The following is a 26,594-nucleotide window of genomic DNA, read 5'->3' as shown; positions in this document are numbered from 1 at the left end:
TTGTTTTTTTTTTTTCTATCTGACTTATTTCATTTATCATGGTACTCTCAAGATCCATCCACGTTGTCACAAGTGGCAACGTTTGATCTTCCATTATTCCGTTGTATATCTGTACCACATGTTCTTTATCCAGTCATTGGGTAAAGGACATTTAGATTGTTTCCATGTCTTGGCTATTGTGAATAATGCTGCAATGAACGTCGGGGTATGAATATCTTTATGAGTAGGTGTTTTCAAATCTTTTGGGTAGACATTCAGGATTTCTGGGTCATATGGTAATTATAGCCTTAATTTTTGAATAACCTCTATATTGGTTTTTGCAGAGACTGTATCAATCTACATTCCCACAAGCAGTATACAAGGGTTCCCTTTTCCTCATATTCCCTTCAACACTTGTTACTTCTTGTCTTATTGATAATAGCCATTCTAACAGGTATGAGGTAGTATCTCATTGTGGTTTTTATTTACATTTCTATTATAGCTATGAAGTTGAGCATCTTTTCATAAATCTGTTTGCCATCAGTATGTCGTCTTGGTGGGATCGCAAATTGGTAGGGCTGCTATGGAAAACGGTATGAAGATTTCTAAAAAAAAATAAAAATGGATATACCGTTAGACCCAGCAATTGTACTTCTGAGTATTTATCCAAAGAAAACCAAAACAATAATTTGTAAAGATCTATTCACTCCAATATTCATGGCAGCATAATTTCCAATAGCCAAGATATGGAAGCAAACTAAATGCCCATCAAAAGATGATTGGATAAAGAAATTATGATTCATATATACAATAGAATATTACTCAGCCACTAAAAAAATGAAATCCTACCATTTGCAACAACATGGATGGACCTAGAGGTTATTATCTTGAGTGAAATAAGTCGGACAGAGAAAAATAAATGCCATATGATTTCACTTATATGCGGAATCTAAGGAAAAAAAGAATAAACTAATAAAAAACAGACTCACAAATATAGTGGACAATTTGGTGGTGGACAGAGGGGAGAGGTGTTGAGGGCTGGAAGAATGGGGCGAAGGGTTAAAGAAGTACAAATTAGTGGTTCATAGTTGGTTACGGGGATTGGGGGCAAGGCAGAGGGAATGCAATTAGCATTAATGTGATGGCTAGGTGGAGGGCCAAAGGAGGGAGGGAGCAATTGGGGGGATTGTTTTATGAACTATATAGATATCTAACAAATGTACTGTATATTTGAAATAAATTTAAATAAATAAATTAAAAACTAATATCTGTAGAGCCAGTATTTGGTATATTTTAAATAAACTATTAACATTTGATATATTACTGTTATGTTAATGGTATTATTCAGCTTTTGCTTCTCTCTCATATACTCTGCAAAATACTGGGCATGGCTTTACATGTTAATCTGGAAATAATATTTTTGTCTATTTGCTCTTTTTCTCTTTAATCTTAGTATTTCAGGCCAGTAAGGACAAGAAGGTATGGATAGGGAACATTCTTTTGAGTAAAGACACCTCCTAATTGAGGTACAATCCTTCTAAAGTGTTGCCAGGTATGCCTTACAATTGCTCTGTATCAGTTTTAATATTTTTCCCTTTCACCTCCCCAGCAGCAAGTGCCTATGAGCAAACATGCAGCATCCTTCTCCTACCCAAAGACTTATTACTTAACTGTATAGATACTTTCATAATGATAGGCAGTGTCTCCTACCCTACTAGCCCCTAAGTGCCCCCTGACCATGCTGAAGTGCTGGTGGTCATGCACTCCTGCTTTTTGAATAGCATTGCCCTGCCCCTACCCACTTTACTATTTACCTGCTTCATACATAATATTAGCCTTTATCAACATGGAATATAATCCACTTAATTACAGTATGAAGAATTCATAGAAATTAGTATCTTTCATTCATCCATAAGTTATTATAAAAAATTAAAATCTTGGTTAAATGGATTGTATGTTTATATTGATTTAGCAGAAGTAATGGTAAATTTTGATAAATTTAGAATCTAGTAATCTATGTCTCAACTTTAGTTTCTTTTTATAAGAACAAAGCTTTTGTAAGAATATCAATGAAACAAAAATTATTTTATTTATAAAATAGAAGAATATTTTTTCACATAATTGTAACAAGTAACACACTTGTTATTTATGAATTATTCCACTTAATTAAAAATGTGTTTATTAGACATGATTCCTATGTATTTAATAAAGTGCCTAAAAATCCTTTAATTTATAGCCTTGCTTCAACAGTATTTATCTGCAATTATCCTGGACCCACAAACTTCCATATATATAAATAGTTATGTAATCTAGATTTACACTAAATTGACTGACACCTCCCTATAATATAGTACAAGAAAGTCATTTTTTTATATTTAGATGAGTGCAAGTGACTCATGTAAATCATCTGAGCTCATTCCTTTAGCTCTTGCTAGTGTGGTTTTTCAATTGTGATACTTGTGCTTCTCTGTACTTTTGGTTAACCTGCAATGTTCTTGCTGTATGATGTTAAATCTATATTTTATGCCCCATGATTTCTAGCTAGTTCATTTAGCTCTGTTTCCTTAAGGTTGATGGAAGGCGGAGTTAATATCCTTAGCTTTCTAACAGCAAACATTGAAAAGGATCACACTTGTCTCTAACATTACTGGCTCTCTAAGCCAGACTGAAAGAAATATTACAGGCAACAAATAGTTTCATTTTCAATTCAGACACCCATTATTTGATGTTTACAGGCCATTCCTAATTCTGAGTCCAAAATTTATGGTTTGTTCTGGCGATTATCATCACAGCAATCTCCTACAACTCAGCTATGCTTCATCGGGAGCTTTGCACTGCTTTATCCATCTTCCCTGACATCTGGAACTGATATATTGCACCATATCCAAATCACCCCAGCTCAGAGAGGCTTGGTTTATGACTGCCTAGATGTCTGTCTCTTCTAGTGGGTAGGCCAGTTTGCATAGTCTTAGTGATGGGGGAAGATGACCCTTGGGAAAGAGCAGTCGTCATTAAACAAATAAAAACAGCATTTAAGACTGTGAACCCATCTGAACCAAACTAGATGCTGTCATTTATTAAGTTAAATTTACTGAGTTTTGCCCAGTGCTAAATAATAATGAAGCAAAGGTGTTATCTAGTTTTCCTTGCAAACAAGATGAAGAGTGATGTATAAATCTGAAGAGATGGTAAAATAGTGGCAAGAACTGTTTCAGGTTCAGAAGCATATTTCAAATGGTTATTTTATAATTTCCCTTTTGAATATACAATATTTAATTTTGCTTGTCACATATATGGACGTTTTCCAGGCTCCGTTTGATGGAATTAATTAAAGTTTACTGAAGGATCTTAGAAATCTCTGTTCATTGATTGTCTGTAGAATCACTCACTAAATCTGAATTTTTGAAAGGATGCATCTACTACACATAAGATATTAATTTGAAATCTTTCTGATAGGACTGCTAATGAGGCTATCTTTTGCCACCAGTATCTTCCTTCTTTTGTGCTTTCATTTTGGTCTATCACTTGCCTCTCCTCACTTCTGGGAGAATTAAACCTAACAAAACTAGACAAGGAGACTAGGCCTGGTCATTAAAGGGCTCCTATTCCTTCTTCCCTAAATTAAAGGCCGTTCAGCACTTTCCTGAGATTTTTGCCTTCTACTGTGGAGGTAGTGAGAAAGCAGAGAGAGAAATAGAGGAAATGCCACAAAACAAAGGGCTGTGAATGAGTCCTCTCCACCTTTTGTCCAAGTAAGTTGCTTCTCCTTGAGAGACCAATAAACTGGAAATATTTTTCTACTAGTGTTTTCTTCTAGAGAGTGAAATAAAAGAAAAAAAATGTTCTTACTTGTTGGGAAATACAACCAGAAAGGAATATAAGTATTCCCAATAGTTATTGTTGGTACATAAAGATCATATCTAGAAGAGACCCCAAGGGGTCTGTTCCTATACCTTATTTTAAAGAAGAGGAAACTGAGACCCATAGAAATGCTGTGATTTACCCAAGTTCACACATCCAGTAAGTAGAAAAGTTAGGACTTAAACCCTCTCCCCTGAATCACTAAGTAGATATTTTTTCTCCACATAAATATTCTGAATGAAAAAAGAAACTTAGAAAGATGTATTTGGAATTAGTCTTACTACTATCAGTTCGAATAGAGAAGAATTTTCTTTGAAGTTGCATTGTGAGTTTTAAATTTGCATCATTCTGTTAGCAGGGACTAGAGGAGTCTGTGACAATACTCTAAAGTTAGACACAGTGCTCTTGTGTCTTCTCCCTTTTGATGCCTTCCTTTCCCCTCAGCTGACTTTAACACCATCATCAGGTCTGCTCTCTGAGAATGGTCAATATTATAAATATTTTTAAACAAATCCCTTCTTCCTACTATTTCCCCCCAAAACACATATCCAACATGTGCAAGCTTCCAAGGCAGCTTTTGAAATTTAAAACTAAAGTAACTAGGAAGTTCAAAATGAAGGTAAAATAAAGCAACTATATTTTCATCTCTCACTATTCCTTTAATTTTACACAGTGGAATAAATTCTTCCCCTAATCCTGAATGAAAAGTCAAGCAATCTCAAAACTTTCTTAGTTATTTTAGGATTTCTGTGTCACTCTCTCTCTTCCAATCGATAATTAGAATGTAACTGTCAAAACTTCTATCTTGATTTAAATTGGACCCCAATTTCCCATAGTTTCGGACTATTACAGGAAGGATATCAATAATTGGAAAAGAGAAGTTATTGGCTTTTTATTTCTCTGCCTCCCCTTTTCTAGAATGGAACAAAGAGAAGAAAGAGAGGTAAGGGGGACAGGAAAGTAACTGCTGGCTCTCTGGGTGTTGAAAGCTGACTTTTCTCCTAGGCTTGCTATATTGGTTAGGGTTCCAGCAGGAGAAAATATGGCACACCAAGCAGATAATTTAAGGAGAATGTTTTAAAGGGACTTTACATAGGTGTGAACAAGGTCCTGGGAACCCAAGATGGGGTAAAACTCTGGGCTAGCAATTGCAGAGAGTCTGCCCAACCCCAGGCCTGAAGGAGTAAGTGAGGGGAGTGGTTCCTGGACCCTGAGAGGGTAGCTACATGAAGAAAGCTGCCTGTCATGCAGGGCCATGGTTTTCAGGAGAGAGACACAGTAAACTTATAGTAACTCCTAAGAATAGCAACCAGAAAGTAAATACCCCAATCTTACTCTCCTCCCACCCTCCTACTCCTCCCGTCAGCCAAACCCACCTGAAAGCAGGGCAAAAGGGAGCATCTTTATGAAATCTCGGCTGTGGGGGCAGAGAGTGTGGTGGATCGGGAGGGACAAATAAAAAAACCTGATACAGGTGCTTTCACGGGCATCCCCATTTCATCTGCAATTCACTTTACATAAATGATTGTTTCTTCTGTAGCTAACTGCTTATTCTCAATATCCAACAGTTTCTATAACTCCTCTTGGCTTAACTTTATTTATTAATCTAGGCAATGATCTTGAACAAAAACCAGGATGATCCCAGACCAGCTATCTTTTGCGTGAGGCTTATATCTGGACCACAGAAAAATGTTCAGACATTGTAATTCAGTCATCTCTTCTGTCTATTCGTCAACAAACTATTTAGCCACCTCTCAAAAAGTAGATTTCTCAGGAGAGTTTATACATGCCCACTGAATCACAACTGCCAGGGACTCATATCATGCTTACTATATGGTCCCATTGAAGTCTCTCTTACTAGACTTGTGTGGATGAGGATATAGAGAAGAGGATGGGAATCCCAGATTAGCTTTGTCCATATATATTCTCCAAAAAAATCTTCCCCAGTTTCCACACTTTCAACCTTAATACCTTCATTATAGATGTGTGGTTTCAGAGTCATGTTACTAGTTTTTTCATTATTTGTTTTGAAAATCATTATCTTGGTCTGGCACATTGGCATGAAATGCCCTATGTGTAACTTGGTGCTTTAATTAAAGCTAAACATTTTAAATGCAAAAAAGAGAAATGGAAAATTTCATATGTTGGGTAGGGTCTAAGAGTGGGGTTGTAGGGAGGGAAAGAATATTTTCGAGCAGGAGTTCGTGATGACTCTTAAATTACACAAATTACAGTATATCAGTATTTATTCTGACTGCACATAGATCATATTTATAAGATTTTTTATCTGTTAAAGAATCAAGTTTTATAACACACAATATTTTCAGTAGACTAAGTAGTCTTGCTATGAAAGAGATAATTCTTATTCTCTTTTATTTGTAAAAAAAAAATTAATTGTAAAGGAAATTACAATTTATTTTGAAAGACAAATTTCAGAGGTCAATTTTTTTTAAAGTGGAACTTAGTTAATTTTATTCCATGCTGCAGAATTTAAAATTCTTTGAATTATGAACCTTGAAAGTACTATTTGAAGATAGCAGTAATAGAAAGGATTTATTTTAATCCATAAGAATGAATGTATTCTTATTTAATAGTGTTAAAAATAAACATGTTTAAAAAGACAGATTACAGTTACTGGTAAAGTGAAAGAATAATCAGAATGGTGGAAATCTATCTGGTCTAGATTTCTTATGTATGAACCATGGAAAAACTTTGTTAGACAGTCTATAAATTATAAATCTTTATAAACTCTATAAAGCTTACTATTGACTGAAGTTTGACATAGTGAGTATAATTAAACTTTGAAAACCTGACTTTGGAAAAAAAGTGGGAATTAGACTTGTGAAACTGGAGGAATGGCAGAAGATAAACTTTTAATGAGATCAGTGTTGTTGTGATACTCTACCCCTCAAAGCATTATAGAGGCAGAAAAATTGCTAGAGAGCAGCAGTTCTATTTAAAAGATGGAAAATAATTTATTTGATCTATGTGTATAATACCTTATCATTGCTCATGAGACTTTACAGTGATTTTGAATATATATTTGAAAGAAGAATCTCTGCCAAAAGAACTCAAGGAATAATTTACAAAATAAAACATTGCGTTCTTCCATTCTTACAGATGCTCTTATATTAGCATCACAGATGTTTTCTTCATGGGCGGGTACTCTCCTGAAACTGGCTGCTGGGTCAGATACTCACAAAAACAAAAAGATTTCTAGAATGAGCCAGATATCCTTCTGAAATACGCTAAGAACCCCTGACAATGACTTACTAAAGGGATTTTGGAAGTTGAAATGGCAGTAAAGAAATAATGCACAATTTAATCATACTTAAATTAGAGGATTTATGAACTTTGACCTAGATATCTACATTTTTTCTACATTGATTATTCTAATGATTATACTATTTTGAAGTTCTCAATGTCCAGTGTAGCATGATCTGTACAATCATTCTGATGACCATAAGCAAACCGTCTTCAAACAGATCAATACCATGTTTCATATGCATTTATTTATTCATTTATTCATTTATCAATTCAATCATTTTTTAAAGTAATCAAATCAATAAATACTAAACATATATTATGGCCCAATACTGCTTTGAATATAGCAGTAAACAAAATACTTTATGCTCTCTACTTTCCATGATCTTACAGGCAATTATTTTTATAGCTAATAACAAATATAAATTATTAAATTAAATTAATGAATATAAATTATTATTTGTTATTGCTAATAACAAATATAAATTATTAAATGACAGTTATTACCTTATATGTTTTTTGTACATTATCTCATTTAATAATTACAACAACCTCTAAAACAGGTATTGTCATCTTCATCCTATAGGTAAAGAGACTGAAGCTTAACTTATGTAACTGGCACATGGTTGGTTACCTTGTTAATAAGTCTTGGCACTAAGAAATAAGAAATATCTATCTGATTTTCCTATTACATCAACTTTTAATAGCAGTTTAATGCAAATGTTATTTTACATGCAATGCAATGGGTTTAAAATGTCTTGAACAAGCTGAGAAAAGAAGTCCAGTTTCAAAAGCACAAAATTTTTTTTGATCTATTTGTATGCCAATACTGCAACTGACTGACGTTGTCAATTTTGATTGTAAAACTGAGCAGATTCCTTATTTCACTGTTTTTACCATTAATCTCCCAAATTATGTATTTATTCAGAGTTAGAAACAACAGAGAACACACATATACACATAAAACTATGAGACTGACAGAAAGTTTCCTATTAATTTGCTGTCAAATAAAAATATTATGCCATCATTGGATAAAGCCATCATTTTATAAAATAAATGACAAAAACTTAAACATAAAAAATAGATAATATAGAAGAGTATTATCTAAAAGTTTTTAATCTGAGAGTAAGAAGTACTCTCAGATTAAAAGATAGTTCTTATGGTTAAATAATAGGATTATCTCTATTTTTGTATACTTATGATATGGATCCTGAGACAGGTATTTAGGAACCATTAATGTACACAGTTTCTTTGTATCCTGCCCTGAACCTAAGTACAATCTACGATTTTAACATATTTCCTTTATTTAATAGTAACCATAGCATAATTTATAGAAACTGTCACTGTTCTAGGAGCTGGAAAGATCTGAAACCCATTAGAGCAGGAGTCACAACAAGTTTAGCTTAATGCTGAATCACTGAATTAATTACTCCATCAATGAAATTAATAAACTCCTTTTCAATTTTTCCTTACTAAGAACAATGTAAGTTCCAGAGTTTTCTGGGCTTGAGTGAAGGACAAGAAACTCTATCAGGAAGATAGGATAAATGGTAGGCACGGAAGAGGCAAATTATCACAAAACATAATGACTTGAAGTAAAAATCATGAAAGCTAGTGATTTTAGGAAATAAAGTATCAGGTTACTCTTGACTCTTCCAGTCTCTTTCCAAGTTACCTTTTAGAACCTGGAATGAATCTTTGCATCTATACTTGCCCAAATATATGACTGATTTTCCATGGCAACACCTTTAAAAGAGAACATCATGGTTTATATCTATCTCTGAGATTCAAAGAAAATAAGTAACATCACTAGTGAAATGATTTGATTTTATTGCAGTGCAAACCCACAAATCTTTCTTTCATTTTCAATGCATATCAGTTGAAACTCTGCAGTCTGGCATAGGCATCTCTGGTCTGAGAATACATGCAACTGGCTCCAGTGTCATATTCTCAGCACTTGACTTACTAAATTCTTTATCAACAAGGAATTCTAGTACCATTCTCCTAGAGCTGGGAGGGACTCTGGAGATCATATAGCGCAATGCGCTACTTTTAAGAATGCAGAGACTAAGGACAAGAGAAGATTCGACTTAGTTAAAGTCACCCAGGGAGCTTATTTTAGAATTCTCATTTTCTGATTCATGGATTATATTTCGTCCTCATATCAAGTCCATCTTATACTTTCTTGTATGGAATAATGATAACAGTCTTTGAATAAAAACCCAGTTGAATAGAATATCTGACAGCTAACAAACAGGACTGGTATAAATTACTTTTGTTAAAAATAGAAACACTAATTTTATTAATAAAACTGTTTGAATATTATTTATTATTCATAAAGTTATAGTTAAATACACTACCATTTATTTATTTTATCCACAGCCATTAACTGTGTGCAAAACACAGTAGTAGATAATAAGATTATGGAATTAACACTTTACAATTTATAAGATTAGGCAGAGTATAAATAAAATAAGACAAAAAGTTTCACAGGTATAATTGAAATATGTAGAGAAATTAATAGAAACACAAACAAGAGTGGATTTCATTTTTATATATATTTTATAACAAAATATATACATTATTGTGAGGGTGAGATTGTGGAGTAGGAAAAGATGATATAGAGGATTAGGCACTTGAACTGAGTCTTGAGTTATGAATTAAGAATTCTCCTGTTGGATGAGAAGAGATTACGGCATTCCAGGATAAAGGTTTAGTGTTTGGAAAAGCATAGGGAAATCAGCCAGCTGGTGTAGTTCAAGAAATTCAAGTGTTAGTAACAATGGTGAAACTATGGATAAATACAATAATAAGTGCTAACATTTCTTGAGCCCTTGTATTTGCTGAAACATGTACATCCTTCATCTCTTTATTTCTTATAATAACCCTATAATGTAATTGCTGTATTATCTCTATTTTATAAGTATAGAAAGTAAGACTTTGAGAGATTAAGTAATTTGGCCAAGGACACATACCAGTCAAGGGATGGAGCAGGTTAAAAAACAATTTTAACTGACTCCACAAACTTCTATGCTATTTTACTCATTATTTTTAAAAAATAAATTTATATAATTTATATAAAGTATTAATTTGAGTTTAAGTTACAGCTCATTTAAGTCATAAGTGGATTTTAGACTCAGCTTAATTTGATCTACCTCATCTTACATTTCCTCCTATGATATGCTATTAAAACTTACTAAACTTTTGTGTCTTCATTTGCATATGTGTGAAGAGTTATTGTGAAAGGCATTTGAGACAATACATGTAAAGTACTTTGCTGTGGTTGCTGTTTGACAGTCTTTGGTTTCCCCTCACTGATACCCAGCCCTACCCCAGCAGGTAGCTAAGTAGGGTGGCATCTTACTTCCCCAAACAATATAAAAGTTCAAGATACTGGCAGCATTCAGCTATTTCCCTTGATAGTAAATCATTCTATTCTTATAAAGTTATTTTTAAAACCCTCATTTCAGGTCTCAGAGTTAATTTTTTGTTTGTTTTAGTTTTATTTACATAGCACAGATCTTGCTTCAAAAGATATTGGGATACATTGTCAGGATGTTTTCCTGACATGCCATGTAGTACAGTGGCATTCTAGAAGAAGAGATTTAATTTTTTCATGCTTGTCTATTTGTATGTCTTTCATGCCTGAAAAATGTTGACTAGAATCTATGCCTCTGCTATGTGTTAAGCATAAAATATTTTGAAGCAATTTCTGTAGAAAAGAACTAAGTTAAAGGCATCATATTTCATTTTACCATGAAATAAAGATTTCCCATTTAAAAGAAAATGTGTCATTTTAAAAGGTTGAAAAAAAATGGTACACTTTTAAAACACAAAAACAAAAAACATAACAAAACAACAAGAAAAACATTTTTCTTGCTGTTTAAATTTCATATAGGGCTCTTCTCTGCCCTGATAACATTTTCATTTTATTATGAATTAGATACATTTTCATTTGCTTTAATACTCATCCCTTAGTATTTGAAACTTCATAGTTTTTTTGAGGTCAGTGTCATGGCCCTCCCAGATTAAATGTCATCCTTTATGTGTACCATTTCAGATTTATTTCATGCATACATGATTACAACACATTTTCAATGGCTATTTATGCATGAAATTGTTCAATAAAAGTAACATATTATTCTATAATTCTTCATTTTCGAGAACATTGCCCTTTCATAGAATTTTAACACTAGAAAAGAATATAGGAACAATTTGAACAAATTTTCATTTTGTGGGTATGGGAGTTAAGACCCAGAAATATCATGGGATTTGCCAACGATTACCTTTATCCAGTCTTTCTTTTCTCTATTTATTCAACAAATAACTTTTGAGTTCCTATTATGTGCAAAGCATGGTGTTAGATGCCATGAGAGATAAATTATATGTAAGAAATTTCTTTCAAAGTTCATTCAGTTTAGTGAGAAAGAGATGCATGAGGACAGGCAATTAACCATAAGATGAATAGTAATGAAGTGAGATCTCCACAAGCCCTTTAACAATTCTAAAACTGAAATCATCATCCTCATATTGACCTGTTTTTCCTTAGAAATAACTATCTCAGTTCAGAGCACTGTTATCTAGCCCATCATCACTGCTGGAAATCTGAACACAAGCTTAGATTGCTCTCTTTCCTTCACCCCTATCCCCACTTCCCAGCATCTTCCAGTTAACATCCTACCTAATATCCGCATATAGAGTCTTTAAGTCTGTCAGTATTCTTTATCCTGACTGCCAGTGCATTAATTTTTTTAAACAATTTTTATCTCTCTTGTGGACTGTTGCTGTGACAGTCTAACTCTTTTGTCTTTGTTCTTAATCATCTCAAACACATTGTACAGGTCAATGTATTTGGAATAATGATCTGGGCAGATTAATGTATTTGAAATAATGGACTGTCTGTGTCACTCACCTGCTTAGTTTCTATGACTTTCAGTAGTTTGTAGGATCAACCTCATTTCTTAATGTGGCAAAACCCTCCAAAATTTGGCCTCCCCTCACACTTTTAATACTAGTTGCTAAATATTCCATAAAGACTTTTGGCTTTGCCCAGGCTATCCATGTTCCCCTAAAGTGGGCTTCTCTTTTATCTTCTCTTCGATGACTTCAACATATATACTTGAATACTCAGTCAATACCTACTCAGGAATCTTTCCTTCATCTTTAATGGGAGTGCCACATCCATTGTCCTATGTATTACCCTGGATACCTCTATTAAATACTGTGTCTATGTCTTTTCTACCACTAGATATGTGATCCTCAAAGGCAAACACTAGGCTTAATGGTCCTTAGTAAGATGCCTGGCATATAGTAGATAATAAAAATTTATTGAATAGATTGAACTGTTCATTAAATCAAGTGTTATAAAAGAAATATAAGAAGTATAAGAAAGCATAATGGAATAGAATAATTAATTCCAACTAAGAAGATCAAAAAAGGCTCCATGTAAAATTTAGTATTTGAGTTGAATCTTAAAAGTAGTCCATAATCAGAAAAGTAGGAGATAAGAAATGCAAAATGAGGTTTTTCTATAAGCACAGTTTCTGAGTTGTTATTGTACTGCATAGAAAATTAAAGACCCATTACAGTACCTCATTTATGATTGTTAAGAAAATATGGGCGTAGGTCATGTGAGGCCTTGAACAACATGATCAAGAGTTTGGTCTTAATCCCATCGACAATGGGAATAGCACAAAAGTTTTTAAAAATAGAAGAGATATAATTATACCACTGGTTTACTAAAGAGTAAGCAGCTTGAGGGTTGGGATTTTTTGTTTGTTTCTTGCTATTTCATTCTCAAATAAAAGGTGACTTGTGTAAATGTAGGGACTCATATATAGCTGAAAACAAAGATATATTTTAGAACAATGCTGTCCAATACATCTTTCTGAAATTAGGAAAACATCCTATATCTGTGCTGTGCAATACACTAGTCACTAGACACGTATGATCATTGCTCACTTTAAATTAAGGAACTGAGGAATTAAATTTTTAATGATAGTTCATTTTAATTAATTAAAATTTAAATTTAAATAGCCACATGTGACTAGTGGCTACCATTTTAGACAAGAATAGAAAGTTCTTCCTAGCACAGTCCCAACAGAAAACAGATGGAACACTCAAATTAGGGCATTTCAGGGAGAGTTTATTTATAAAGAGACTTTTTTTAATGTGTGGACAGCTTTAAGGGAACCACAAGGGAGAATGCAATAAACTGTGGTAGTGACGTAGGAACAGTGGTATGGAAGAATTGATGGAAAGACTCATAGTTAAGATTATAAGTCTGGATCACATGGGACATTATTTATAATATGTAATAATAATTTAAATAAAATTTTATTGAATGAAGTTTATACTCAGAACTGACTCTTTCCGGGAAGTCTATATGCCGATGAAGAATGGGATTATTTATACTATATGGTATTGATCTGTGCCATATTTTCTCATTGTCTTCCATTCTGGCCCTCCCCTGTAAGTGGTAACTTTTCCATTAGCAGGGCTGCACTGGCTTAATGATGGCTCCTGTCGAGGCTTCCTTTAAGGAGCATCCTCTCTTCTGAGCACTTGGGATGTAGGCAGGCTCTGACTGTTATCTGTGTTGTGTTTTAACATCCTGCCCTTTCTATCCCTTACCTCAGCACATACAATTCACCTTCAGTCCTAGCTCATTGCTTGATGATTTGTTAAGGCTTTGAAAACAGAAGGAATGAGAGATTTTAAGCAGGGTGGGGCTATTTCAAATCCTCGCTTTATTTATTTTTATGCCATTCAAATGGAATAAAGAGTCATAAAATGGCTTGACTGAAGCCAAATAAATCTGGATAAATTGAGCAAGAACCAATAAAAAGCTGGAGGTGAAAAAAAAAGAAAGATGAGGGAAGAAAAGGGAGAGAAAAGGAAAAAAGAAGGGACAACTTTGTATTTCCTGTAATGATAGGGACTGCTTATTATTACCTAGAGAACAAAATGTCTTTGACCCAGTGAAACATTTTAAACTAAGGTTAAGCTGTGGGTAGAAATTAAGAAATCATCTTTATAGTCCATATTGAATCTCTTTATGCTGTCACCTCCTGTCATCTTTTATTAAAGTTTTGTATGCCACTGCTGCTAGCTCTGAGAGGCCTGACACCTTTTAGTTGTTCTGATGAAGTGTATAGCAGAAGCTAGTGAGTTTTTATGGCCAACACAACAGAATCCTCTTGTGCTATTCCCGATGCCTATGTGTGTGTGTGTATGTATGGGGGCAGGGGGAGTGTCTTTTTGTACCACTCCTGCCCCCTTTTGACTACCTCTGATTTCTTAAAGTGGGAAGAGATATAACCAAGAGTTAATACTGCATGAAACTGGAGAGTAAGGGCTAGGTTCTTTAGGTAAAATTGTGAACTGTCTTATAGTCCATTGTATATCTGTTTATGTCATTGCCTTATATAGTTCTGCATTAACTTTTCACAGTTGTCCACTGCTAGCATGGAGAATGCTGGATCAGAGCTGTGAAGGTAGCCACAACTTTGGCCTGGATAATTGCCACTGTCGCGCTTATTGCTCTGACATTCAGAATTTTTCTTATCTCTCCCTCCCTCTCCTCCCCTTTTCCTTTGCTACACAGTCTCCATCATGAACAGATTGAACACTCACTCTCATAAATAGAATGTGGTAAAGAACTTGCAGTTTTCTACAGTGTTTCGCACTAGGAAGTATCTAGAAATGTGTGGGGTCAATTTTTGGCTGTCATAGTGCCTGGGAGTTGCCATTAGAATTTGGTAGACAAGAATCTATGGGTGCCAAACATCTTGCAGTGTGTAGACTGGTCTCAAATGATGGCAGTTTTTCTCATCTTAAATATCAGTAACACTACTGCTGAGAAAATCTAGATCTAACTAAGGTTTAGGTGGGTACCAGAAAACTCAGCTAATAGATTTTAAGTGTGCCTTGACGGTTAGATGCCAAAATGTCCTCCAGAATGTAGTATGACAACTTTCTGGCATATAGTAGGCCCCTAATAAAACTATGTTGTGTTTTGAATCAAGTTATTCATTTATAAACTAGCCAACATCATCCAATAAGTCATATGAAAGTTCCTTTCGAAAATAGAAAAAAAAAAGAGATATACTTGTCAATATCAAGATTCTAACAGTTTTGTAAAGGTAATGCTCAAGCACAGAAAGAAAATGAATATACTGGGAAATTTTCAAAATGCTATTGGAACAAAGAGAGGTGAGAGTAATTTTTGTGGAAACAATTGAGGAACAGGTTGAATTTTAATGAGAATTTTTTTTTTTTTTTTTGCAGAGACGCTTGCTAAAGTCAAAGGTACATTATGTAAGAACTTGGGAGAAGAGAGAAAAGTATAGGACTATTGTTGCTATAAAGAGTAGTACTTGAGAAAATGTGGCAGAAGATTAAGATTAAAAAGAATTTAGGATGGAGTATAGGTGGACTTGAACTTCTTGTAAAGGAGTCTTTCCACTTGAAGGTATAGAATTATGTGTAAGTTTAGTCATTGGAGGTAGTATATGGACGGCATGCTGCCTGCACTTTGCCTCTGTGTCATTTATGGAATCCATGCTCAGCTATCAGCTACTTCAACTTGCCTTCCTGATTTTCAAGGTCTTCTCTCAAGAGCACTTTTCAGTTTATTAATTTAAATAGTAGCAATTTTCCCAGAGGTGAATCACATAATGATTTTTCTCGATCTCTTTTATACAAGTATCACTGAAAAAAGTACGATTAGATTCAATTTCAGTTGTCTCCCACAAAAATGATATGTAGAAAATGTCAACCAAGGTGACTTTCTATGTACTTAACAGCCTAAAGATTTAGGTTAAGGATATAACAGAGAGAACTGTTCTGCTTAAAGAATGAAAAGGTGTTGCACAAATTATCTTAAGAGCCAAAAACAGCGTCCAGTTCTTACTTGAAACAATTTGTACTTGGAATATTGTCAGCTAAAATTGTGGTCAACTTTTGCAAATCGTATGAATTTGCACTGCATATTTTTAGTGTTAAGCTAAACTCCAATATGGCTCTGCATAACTTACACAATATTCCATGAAAATGACTTCAGAAAACTCCCACAGAAGTTGACAATTTGGGCATCTAATGCTTTTAAGCTAATAGTATGCTTAGTGGTTAAAAAGTCGACTTGTTAAGAATGAAGATGAAAGATTTTGCAGGTAATGCTCTGCCTACTGCCACAGTGAATGCAACCCAACTATGTATCAGAAATATTACAGAAGCTTAAAAAGAAAATAATGTGAACTTTAATCACCATTCTACTTAGTCTTAAGTGAAATGCTCATGAATCATATGCAGTATCACAGCAGTTTTGAAACCTATTCTTGAATTTTCAAGCTGTTATTTTCAGGAAATTTAGAAAGCAAATTGCTAAGTGATAAAGAGTAATTTGATATCACTGCTTATGTCATTTTTTTCTCCCTTGCAGACTGGAAAAAAGGAAAGGAGTAATACCCTAAATATTGCGATAGACAACATGTGTAAGAAGACAAGAGACCTTCGAAGACAGGTGAGGAAAGAAACATGGAGACAGAAACATCATGCGAAGTGAACCTTTTTTCCATTGTTGGAATATTTATTTCTTGCTTTTATTCTTTTAAAATTAATTTAGAACACAAAACAAAACCAATAAGTATATACTTTCCACATTTATAGACCTCAAACTTTTTGTGACAAACATAAACTAGAAGAGTGTGATTCTTCAGGCAGAGTTACATTTAAATGCTGAATCTGCCCTCGTCAGCTGTGTGATCTTGGGGACAGATATCATCTTTCTGAGCCTCTCAGAACCTATAAAATAGAATTAATAATACATAATAGGGTTGTGAGGATTAAATAAAATGCTTATCAGTGCCTGGTACATAGTAATCTTTTAGGGAGTGTTGGTGAATTGATTCTATTACATTGAAACCTGAGTTTATCATCCAAATACTTCCAGCAAACAACTAGTAATACAGACACCCCACCAATTACACCCTCCAATTCTTTTCAGGATGCTTCAAAAGTTAGTTTTTGCTTAAGTTAAGGCAATTACATTTTAAACTTAGGTCATCAGAAACATAGGATTAAAAAGGATTTCATTAAATAATTTAGAAGTGCAGTATTATGCCACAAGTTAATTTTTTCTCCAGAAATATGAAGACCTTGCTATTTTTGAAGACCTTTGCCTTTTATTCCTTTTCGCTATTTAATAACCAAAGTTCTTTTTCATGCACAACTTTAACTTGGTCACCATTAACTCATAAAAGAAGGGCAAAAACTTTTCAACCATAAGCTTTTAATGCAATATATTATTGTAGTTTAATGGGAAGATTTAGTAAAATGCCTGAGCAATCTTTTTAATCCAGAAATAGATTTGGAAAAGAAATAAATAGGGATCCCCAGCCAGTTAATATTAACTGAGTAAAACACAATTTTGAGGGCTGGTAAAATTCCAAAATCTCAGCTTTATGGCCTTAATGCAAATTCTATTTCCACTGTCAGCACTTAGAATTATGGAAAGCAAGAGTTGGAAAGAAGTTAGCACAACCTGTCTTATGATGTAGATGAGAAAGCAGGCCAGTGTGAAGAGGAGGAAGGGCCATTGAACCTAGACTGGGTCAGAACCCACACTGGACTCAGGAACTCAGTGCTGTCCTCTCTGTTGGTTGCATGACTTCTATTCTCAATCTTCTTCAAGATGTCTACCCTATCTGTTCCTCTCAGGACTTGGAAAAGTTGTATCTATGAGCTATCATCAATATTCTCTTTCATTCCTGTCTCATCCTTCTATGCTTTCAACCAAGTTATGTACAAAGAGCCAATCTACGTTTATCATCAGAGTTTTTGGAATCATTTTTCTTAAAAAAAAAAAAAAAAGTTAAAACAGTCTCTTGTGTCTAGGATCATCAGATTTAGCAAATAAAAGTCCAGGATACCTATCCAGGTAAATTTGAATTTCAAATTAACAATATAAGTATGTTCCAAATAGTGCATGGTACATAATTATATTAAAAATAGTTGTGTTTATCTGAAATTAAAATTTAACTGGGCATCTTACATTTTATCTTCTAATCCTACTTGTGTCACTACCTCACTATCATCAGTAAGATATAGAAAGAGTATGGGGGATTACTAATACTTTTTATCATAATAAGGGGATGTTTCCAGCTTGTAGAGAACTGCTGTGTTCCAGAGGTATGAAAATTCCCTATCGTTTCACAGGTCAGCATCTTCATTGTTTTGGGGAAGTTTGCTGCAAACAATAGCAACTATTTTATTATGTTTCATGAGTCCACAGATTGTCTGAGGGTCCTCAGGGTCACCTCTGTAGTGTTTCACTTGTCATCTCCCATATAATGGCAGTCAAATGGTGACTGCGTCTAGATTCAGAACTGGGTATTTGAGGCCTCAGTGCTTCTTCTTCCCTCTCTCAGTGTAGCATCTAATACCCTGGGGCTTCTTCTTGTGGCTTCTCTCTCCGACAGGGAACCTGAATTTCTTACATGTGAGTTAAAGTCTCCAAGAAAGGAAAGGTAGAAGCTGACAGGCCTTCTTAATGCCTGAGCTCCAAAGTCACTTGAATGTTGTTTTCTCCACATTCTATAGATTAAGAGTCACCAACCCTGCCCCAGGTCAACAAGAGCAAGTAGAAGCAATATTTCTTGTGGGAGAAGTAGCGGGACTATATAGAAAGGGGTGGAATTTTTAGGAGCTGTCTTTGGACACATCCATGGTCTTTGGTGTCAGTGAAGTAGCTGCTATGATTCATTCTCAGTATCCTTACTTGTCCTCGTAGAACTTCATTTTCTATCCTGATGTTTATGCTTTTGGCAATAAAAAAAAAACAACCTAGTTTAAACAGCAACATGAGTCATCTCCACCTCTTCTTATTCTTGCAAAGTTTATCAAGCAGTTTAAGAATCTCGTATATACTTTTTCACACAGAAAAGAGAAAACCACTATCCTTAAAATGTTTTTCTTTGAAAAAAACAAATAAATAAATAAATAAATAGATTCCGAGGTGCTGTGAATTAAAAAAAAAAATGTTTTTCTTTAGAATAGTTAATGTTCATTTCTTATTCTAGATCTGTTTTTTGTTTGTGTTTTTAGTAAAAAAAGAAAGGGAACTCATCTTTCTGCCTATTCATCCTAATCCCCTTGCTTATCCATGGCTATCAATCAGCAACACGGAAACATTTTAGCTTTGGTTCAGGCAATCATTGGATTTTATCTCTGAGGAATGAGATAGATTGTGTAGACATATATGGAGAGAAGCAAATTATACATTCAAATTATACATTTGGGGCAACAAGATGGAATGTGCTAGGAGGTGACTTAGTGATTATTTGTCTTAATCTTCTTGCTCTATGACTTTAATGCCTTTTGTAATTGAAAACAATGATAATGGTGTTCCAGATTCTCTGTAATTTGGCTCCGGCTTACTCTCTATAATTCTTAATGTTCCTTCTCCTTTCTTTTTCTTTCTCAGTTCTTCCTCGGCTCACCAGCACATTAATCTGCCCTCAGACTAAAGAGTCTACTTGCTATTCATCAAATTTTCCTTCACTCTTCTCTCTACCTCCAAATGACATGCATCTTGGAATATATGGTTCATTTAACTTAGTGCCTTCCCTGTTCCCCTCACTCCCCTGACCCAACCCCTAACCAATGGAGGAACTTCAAGACTAATGTACTTCTCCCATGAAATCTTTGCCATTATCACCAGTTGGAATTGATCTTTTTTTCTTCCCAGAGCACTTACAGCATGAGTAGTTCTATTATAGCAGTGATCATATTCTGTTAGTATTTTTCTTTTTTAATGGATTTTTCTATCCACTGGGTTTTAAATCCTTAAAATGATAGTTATGACAACATCTCTCATTTAATGAATGCTTTCAAAAGCTCTACCAATTGTAGTCTTTACATTATTGATTTGTATCCCTTAAGCAAGAAATAATACCATAGTATTATCTCAATCTCTCAGGGGAGTCAATTAAGTGAACATCACGTAGCTAACTAGTAACACCAAGGTTTGAGCCGAGGTCCATTCAATCTCAGGCCAAACTTATAACCACTACCCATAGGCCAGAGATAATGGCCCTTTCATCTTCAGAATTTCTAGTACCTAATACACTGATTTTACTACATACATTTTTTTCTTTGCTATTATTTATTCTACATGTTTTTTTTTTAATTTAAGTTTTCTTTATTTAGCTTCCTTTCCCATTATTCATTTGAGAAATACATACCTATTGAAATTCTTAGTAAGGGAGAAGGATTTTTAAACCTCCTTTACTTCATCAAAAAATTAAAACTGTTGAATACATTCCATTTCTACTGTATTATGCAAAGTGAAACATACATTTGATTTCATTAAAGTCAAGCTAAAATTTTTCTTTGTGTGTATTGAAAAATAATTGTCTATTTCATAATGTAAAAGTAAAGATGAGATATGTCAAATAAAATAGGATTCTGGTAAAAACAAATAAACAAAACAAAAAGTTGATTAATTATTTAGTTGCTGAATTGCTCAATTGCTATATCTATCTCTTTATCATGTTGGTCGTACCAGTGCCACACTCAGAAAAAAATAACTAGGTTTTCGTACCTCCTCCTCATCATTCTCATCATCAAATAATATTAAATATCCATAAGATACAAATGCCATTAATTTGACATGGAGGTATATGCTGAATTAATTATTAGATAATTTAGTTCTTTAGTCAATTGAGGTTTGAAAGTTATATTTTGCTATTTGACTTAAAATTAAAATAGCATGAATATACACAGATAAAAGTTTTTCTAGTTCTCTGGGAATTTCTTTTCTAAAACACTTTCTCTTCTCTCCTCTTCCCCTCACAGTTTCATTCTTATTTGGTGGTTGGGGCAGCGGGGTGGTGAGCAGAGCATTTTTTTAGTTTTCACATATAGCTTTCACCTTTGGATTTCAATTGTAGAGAAATATATTATTTTTTACTTGAAATACCAAACCACTTATATCAGTGGGAGATAGAAAAATTGATGTCTCAAAGCCTTTTATTAAACTATAGAGAGAAAAGACAGAAAGCCCCTCAGTTTGGTTTTGTGCTTGACATCTTTCATACAGGTATTATTAAAAATACATACCTCTAACTCCAATTGGCCTTCCATTAACTTCAAATTTTAGTTTTGTGGCTCCTGAGGTTGTCCTAGTTCTACTCTGACATGTTGGATTCTTCTTTAAAGTTTTTTGTCTATCACCCAAGTAAAAGGAAGGAGTCGTTCCACTGGGCAGGAAAATAATGTAGAAACAAATAAGATAGAGACTGCTTAGGTATTTACATAGGTATAGATGAATACACAATTTAAATGAAAAATATTCTTTATGAATACGTCAGAACACACAAAGAAAATTACTTAGCATAGCATTCAAGGCTCTCTGTGTCTTGTCCCTATCTGCACCTCTAGTTCTATCTCATAATAATTCCTCTTTCATAGTCAGCATAATATAGAGAATGGCAAAAATCAAACTCAGTGGTGTGCAAAGCAGAAGTGGTAAAATGTGATCATCAGTTTATGTAAGGCATCGGAGTCTGTTACTTGGTGACCAAACAGCATTTAACACCAGGCGAATGTATCTTTTTTTTTATATATTGGATTCCCCTGAAAGCAGATTCTGAGACCAGGGCCTTACTGCGAGTAGTTTATTTGAGAAGTGATGCCAAGAAGCAAGTATAAGAGAACATGAAGTGTAGAGAATAGGCAGGAAAGGAGGAAAGGCAACGGGAGCCTAAGGAACTCTGAAAAGGGACATAATGCCTCCCAGAATTGTCTGACCAATGGATGGAGGCTGGGAATTTTATCCAGTAGTTCTCATCCCAATTGATTAAGGGTTGCTGCCAGTGGTGTTGACTCTTCAACTTCCAGGCTGTTTTTATTTGGACTAAGAATCTCACAGAGACTTAGAACAGGTACTGAGAAAGAATAACAAAAATAAAATAATGAAATGCACTCAAGGTGGAATGTCTTCAGAGGGCATGGAACTGTTTCCCACAGCAAAAAATGAAATTAGAGAATGGTCCAGTGGATGAGATGTAAAGCATCAAAAGCTTCTAATGTAGTCCATAATAATAGCTATGAATGTGATGGTAAATGATCAGGAATTGGCAAGATAGACAATCTGGTGAGAAAATGGTGTTTTGGTTGCATTAATTGCACTTTTTTATTTGCATAGGTTAAGATACTTTAAAGCATCCCTGAATCCCTGACAGCTGACTGTGCTGTCTCGTAAAAGTATCACTCACATCTAGCATAAGTCACCAATTTCTGGCCATTTTTTTTTCTATCATCTTTTAATCTTTTCATCTTATTTTACTCTTTTTACCTGAAATGTTTTCCATTGCCTACATTGTACTTAATGAAACCCTATTTCAATCCTTACTCTATACCACTATGTTCCAGAAACATTAGATACTTGTGATGTCTTGAGGATTCTTCTATTTTTGTTTCTTGTGATGGTCTCTATTCCTAAAATGTTATGCTTCCCATTTCCTAGCTCCAACTCTTAACATCCTATTCAGCTTTTAAAATGGAATATATATATCTCATCTTTACCGAAGCCTTCTTAACCATGACAGAATAAGTTGTTTCTCATTTGTTTTTACTTTTAAGATACTCATCAAACTCTTTGTGCATCTCTCACTCCCTAATAGTTACCCTGTCTTTGTCATCCTGTTATTCCCCAGGATGCCTGGAATGATGCCTTGTCCCTAGATAGAAAGCTCAAAATGCATTTGTTAATTTGAACGAATGTACAATTTCATAAAAGATTTATTGTGCTCATTATATTTGACATTATATTATGTCAGGTAATTTTAGCTCATTAACCAACAGAATTTTGAAGACATTGGCATAGAACTTATTTGAAAGCTCATTTTTCCATCCTTTTTGTCTTGTCCTACTGAACGTAATACCACACTTAACGTGGTGTACCTTTTGTAACTTAATGTGTTATGTAGTTAGCAAATGCCTTACGGGAAAAATATGTCCCAAATTTGTTTTAATTAAAAATATTAGCAGAAAAGTTGATTTAATTATTTATTCTTTAATTAATAATAAATCAGCTATACCTCAAGCCTCACCTTTGCAATATGTTTCAACACTTGTGTATGGGGTAAAGGATTGAAAGAATAGCAGGGAAAATATAGTTGAAAACTTTTAAGAAATAATAATAATAATAATAATAATAATAATAATAGGAGTAAATACCATTAAAATGAAGGGAAGACAAAAAAGTAGTACCAAAGGGGAGAGATATAGACCATAGCAAATGTTTTCAGTGCTGAAAGAAGATTGCTATAATTATTTAGGTATTTACAAAAAGATGGCACAATGTAAGATAACTGTTATTCTCTCTCTCTCTCTCTCTAGTTTTTTACATGGTGATAAATCAAAATATATATTTTTTAAAAGCACAAGAGGACAATTTGACCTTCTGTGTATAGTAGTAGATGAAAACAAACATCAAAGTCTTTTATTTGAGAAACAATCCCTCTTTAAACCTGTCTCTCAGTATAGTTAAAACTAAGCTTTGCTTCTTCATGTCCCAAATTACCAGTAACAGGAGTTTATTCTCACTATTTCTACCCCCTCATCTCCCATTCAGTCTTCAAGCCATAACAATAGGACTCCTGCTCCAGCTCTTCCTCTGAAACTGCTCTCACTGTTCAGCAATAACCTCTTAGTGGACAAATCCAATAAACAAGTCTTGGTTATTTTTATATAACTTATCTTTAAAATTGGATTCTGACACCTATTTTATTGAAATTTCTTTGCTGTCAATCTCCTGGTTTCTTTTATTGTAATATTTAATGACTCTCACTCCTCCACTAGATTATAAAGGACCATGCATTTTCATTTTGACATTTCTCACAATACCTCCTTTTGGTAGAAAGGTAAGGAATGGTATGCAGAAATATCTGTTGAATTGAATGAAATAAAATACACGGAAAAGAAGATTCAACAAGTTAATACTGCAGGTGTTATAATTATATTTGGTAGGATAAGATTATTTGAAGAGCACTGACAAAGAGATTTATTTGAAAGTTTCTCCTTTAGTTGTTGACCATTTACTCTCTTTGTTTCTTGATCTTCATCTGTCTCTTTTAGGTTTTACACTTTTATCTGCATGACTCCAATAAATGGTAGTATTTCCTATGATTTCATTCTTGGACATCTCTTCACTGTGCATTTCACTCTATATGATTCTATCCATCTCCTTGCTTTGAATTGCCTCTTATATGTATGCTGGCTTTCAGTCATACACCTCTAGTGCAGATCTCCTCTTAGCCTACTTCTATATGTCCTCTTACAAGTGAAAGAAGAAAAAGATGAAGGGGAGAAATAGCCATTGAAAACTGCTCCCCTTCTAAGAGATTCCTTCTACTTTTCTCTTATGTATCTAGAACTATACAACTTGTAGTTCCCAGCTTAAGTCCTAAATTGTGATCTCTTGACTGACTTCCTTGGTCTACTCTTTATGGACATTAAACACGTCGTTCATTCACTCAAGGTCTTCCCCTTGCCTTGTAACCCCTTAGTGCTCTACACCCTGTCCTAGTAAGTGCTCAGTAAATATTAATTACTTGCCATCAGTGATTTGCCTTTCTTCATGCTAAATAGAATTTTTCCTTAGGGATTTCCTACAGACTTTGTAGGAAATTGTTGGTAGCCAGAAAATTTCACAGTTATTTGAGCAAGCTCTGCCGTCTTAAGCAAAAGTATTTTTCTCCAAGAAATCTATAATTATTGTGGATTTGTTATTCTATAATTATTATAGAAAGATAGATCATATTCTTTTTTATGCAACTACATCATTCAACCCTTTGAAAATGTATTATTAATTCTCACAAATCTGAAACTAGGATAGTGTCTATTGGTTTTAAAAAATACCCTAAAATATAATTTTCGCAAAAGGTAAATTACAACTTTCCTGTCTGATAGTTATTAATCTCTTTGTTTTATTGTATAGAGGTCATGAAGTTAAATGAGGGAGTGACCAAAAAACTCTGGGGCCATTTAATAGTCAATGACATTATTAATGAAACATTTCATGATATTGTGATCCTTAAGGGCTTAGTATTACATAAATACAATTCATTAATTTTCCAATGAAGTTCTAAATTTCAGGAAATATTTGCTGAGTAGAGTAATTGCCTGATTGTCATTTATAAGCTTACACATAATCTCATTTAAAAAAACTAATTGTAGCAGAATGTTATACTTGTTTAATAATTTAAGGTGTGAGGGCAAGAACAATTAATGCAAATGAAGAAAATTGGACATCAAACTCATTTATTATTCTCCTTGCTCTATTAATCTATTATCAACTGGCATAATTGGTGCTCTAACTTGGTTTAATTACCATGAAATCTACAATTTAGCTAATCAAAATTTATCATCAGTTCCTCCAACAAGGTAGAAAACATTTAATAATTTTGTAATTATGAAAATACATGATGTACGATGTTATTTGTACACATGCATAAACATTACAATAGTGTAATTTTTTGAAGCAAAAATGAAGTATTATCACTTATAATCTGACTTCCGTGCTAAGTAAAATTAAAGAAAAAAATAATAATATTTTAAAGCAAGAGAGCTATTGCTTAATGGTTTTTTCTTATATATTTTGCTTGTCCTAGCTTTGTAAGTGACATATGTACACAGTCTTATATATTATGATTTTAGGGATTGTGCAAAAATCATATGAAATAAATTCTGTAACTACCTACAGTGTAAAAATACAAAATAACATGAACTATTTTCTGATTTAAAAATAAAAGCTTGAATTTTCTATTTCTTTTTAGCTCCGTAAGGCGATTATAGATCATGTGTCAGACTCCTTTTTGGATACAACAGTCCCACTTTTGGTTCTCATTGAAGCCGCCAAGAATGGCCGGGAAAAGGAAATAAAAGAATATGCTGCAATATTTCGTGAACACACCAGCAGGCTAGTAGAGGTAAGTGAACTAGAATTGTAACTATTCTAAATCCATGAGAATGAGACTCTCATTCCCCATTTACAGTTTAATTGTATTTAAATAAAAACTTTTGACAACTTATTATAAATGAGTCAGAGTTGGGCCAAGGTAAGTATATAAGTCAAATTATATAAACCATCCCCCATTGACTTGGAAAAAGAGCAATGTATTTAGAAAGAGATGTGAAATTATAATCAATATTTTTTTAAGTGTATATTTTTTTCAGAGTTACACACAGAACATTAGTTGAATGCAAATACTTTGTTTTATCCTTACAAATATTTTCTTTCCATTGTAACTAAAAACTATCTCATGCCATTTTTGTGTTGTCCTACTATTTTCATGGCTATATTACTCCTTCAGCCTTTCAAATCATATTCAATTCGATTTTGTGACTATAGAACAAGAATGTAGGATATACAGGGATAGAGTGATTCAGAATAATTAAGGGCTAGTGGATGGGGTTATCTCTTA

At 33.8% G+C, this 26,594-nt stretch overlaps 1 protein-coding gene across 1 annotated transcript in view; it reads left to right on the top strand.

The window, feature by feature from the left end:
- Positions 1 to 26,594, top strand: part of CTNNA3 (catenin alpha 3) — a 1,416,183-nt gene that overhangs the window by 725,876 nt on the left and 663,713 nt on the right. Inside the window, exons 9-10 of the mRNA XM_039871928.1 lie at positions 16,547 to 16,627; positions 25,947 to 26,099. Of these exons, the coding sequence (XP_039727862.1) occupies positions 16,547 to 16,627; positions 25,947 to 26,099 (234 nt within the window). The remainder of the gene's footprint in view (positions 1 to 16,546; positions 16,628 to 25,946; positions 26,100 to 26,594) is intronic.

The sequence above is a fragment of the Pteropus medius genome, unplaced genomic scaffold (assembly GCF_902729225.1).
Source record: "Pteropus medius unplaced genomic scaffold, Ma_sr-lr_union100, whole genome shotgun sequence".
In the NCBI taxonomy this organism is placed as follows: domain Eukaryota; kingdom Metazoa; phylum Chordata; class Mammalia; order Chiroptera; family Pteropodidae; genus Pteropus; species Pteropus medius.
Note: the sequence above shows the minus strand (reverse complement) of the source record. Positions and strands in the feature narration are given on the sequence as shown.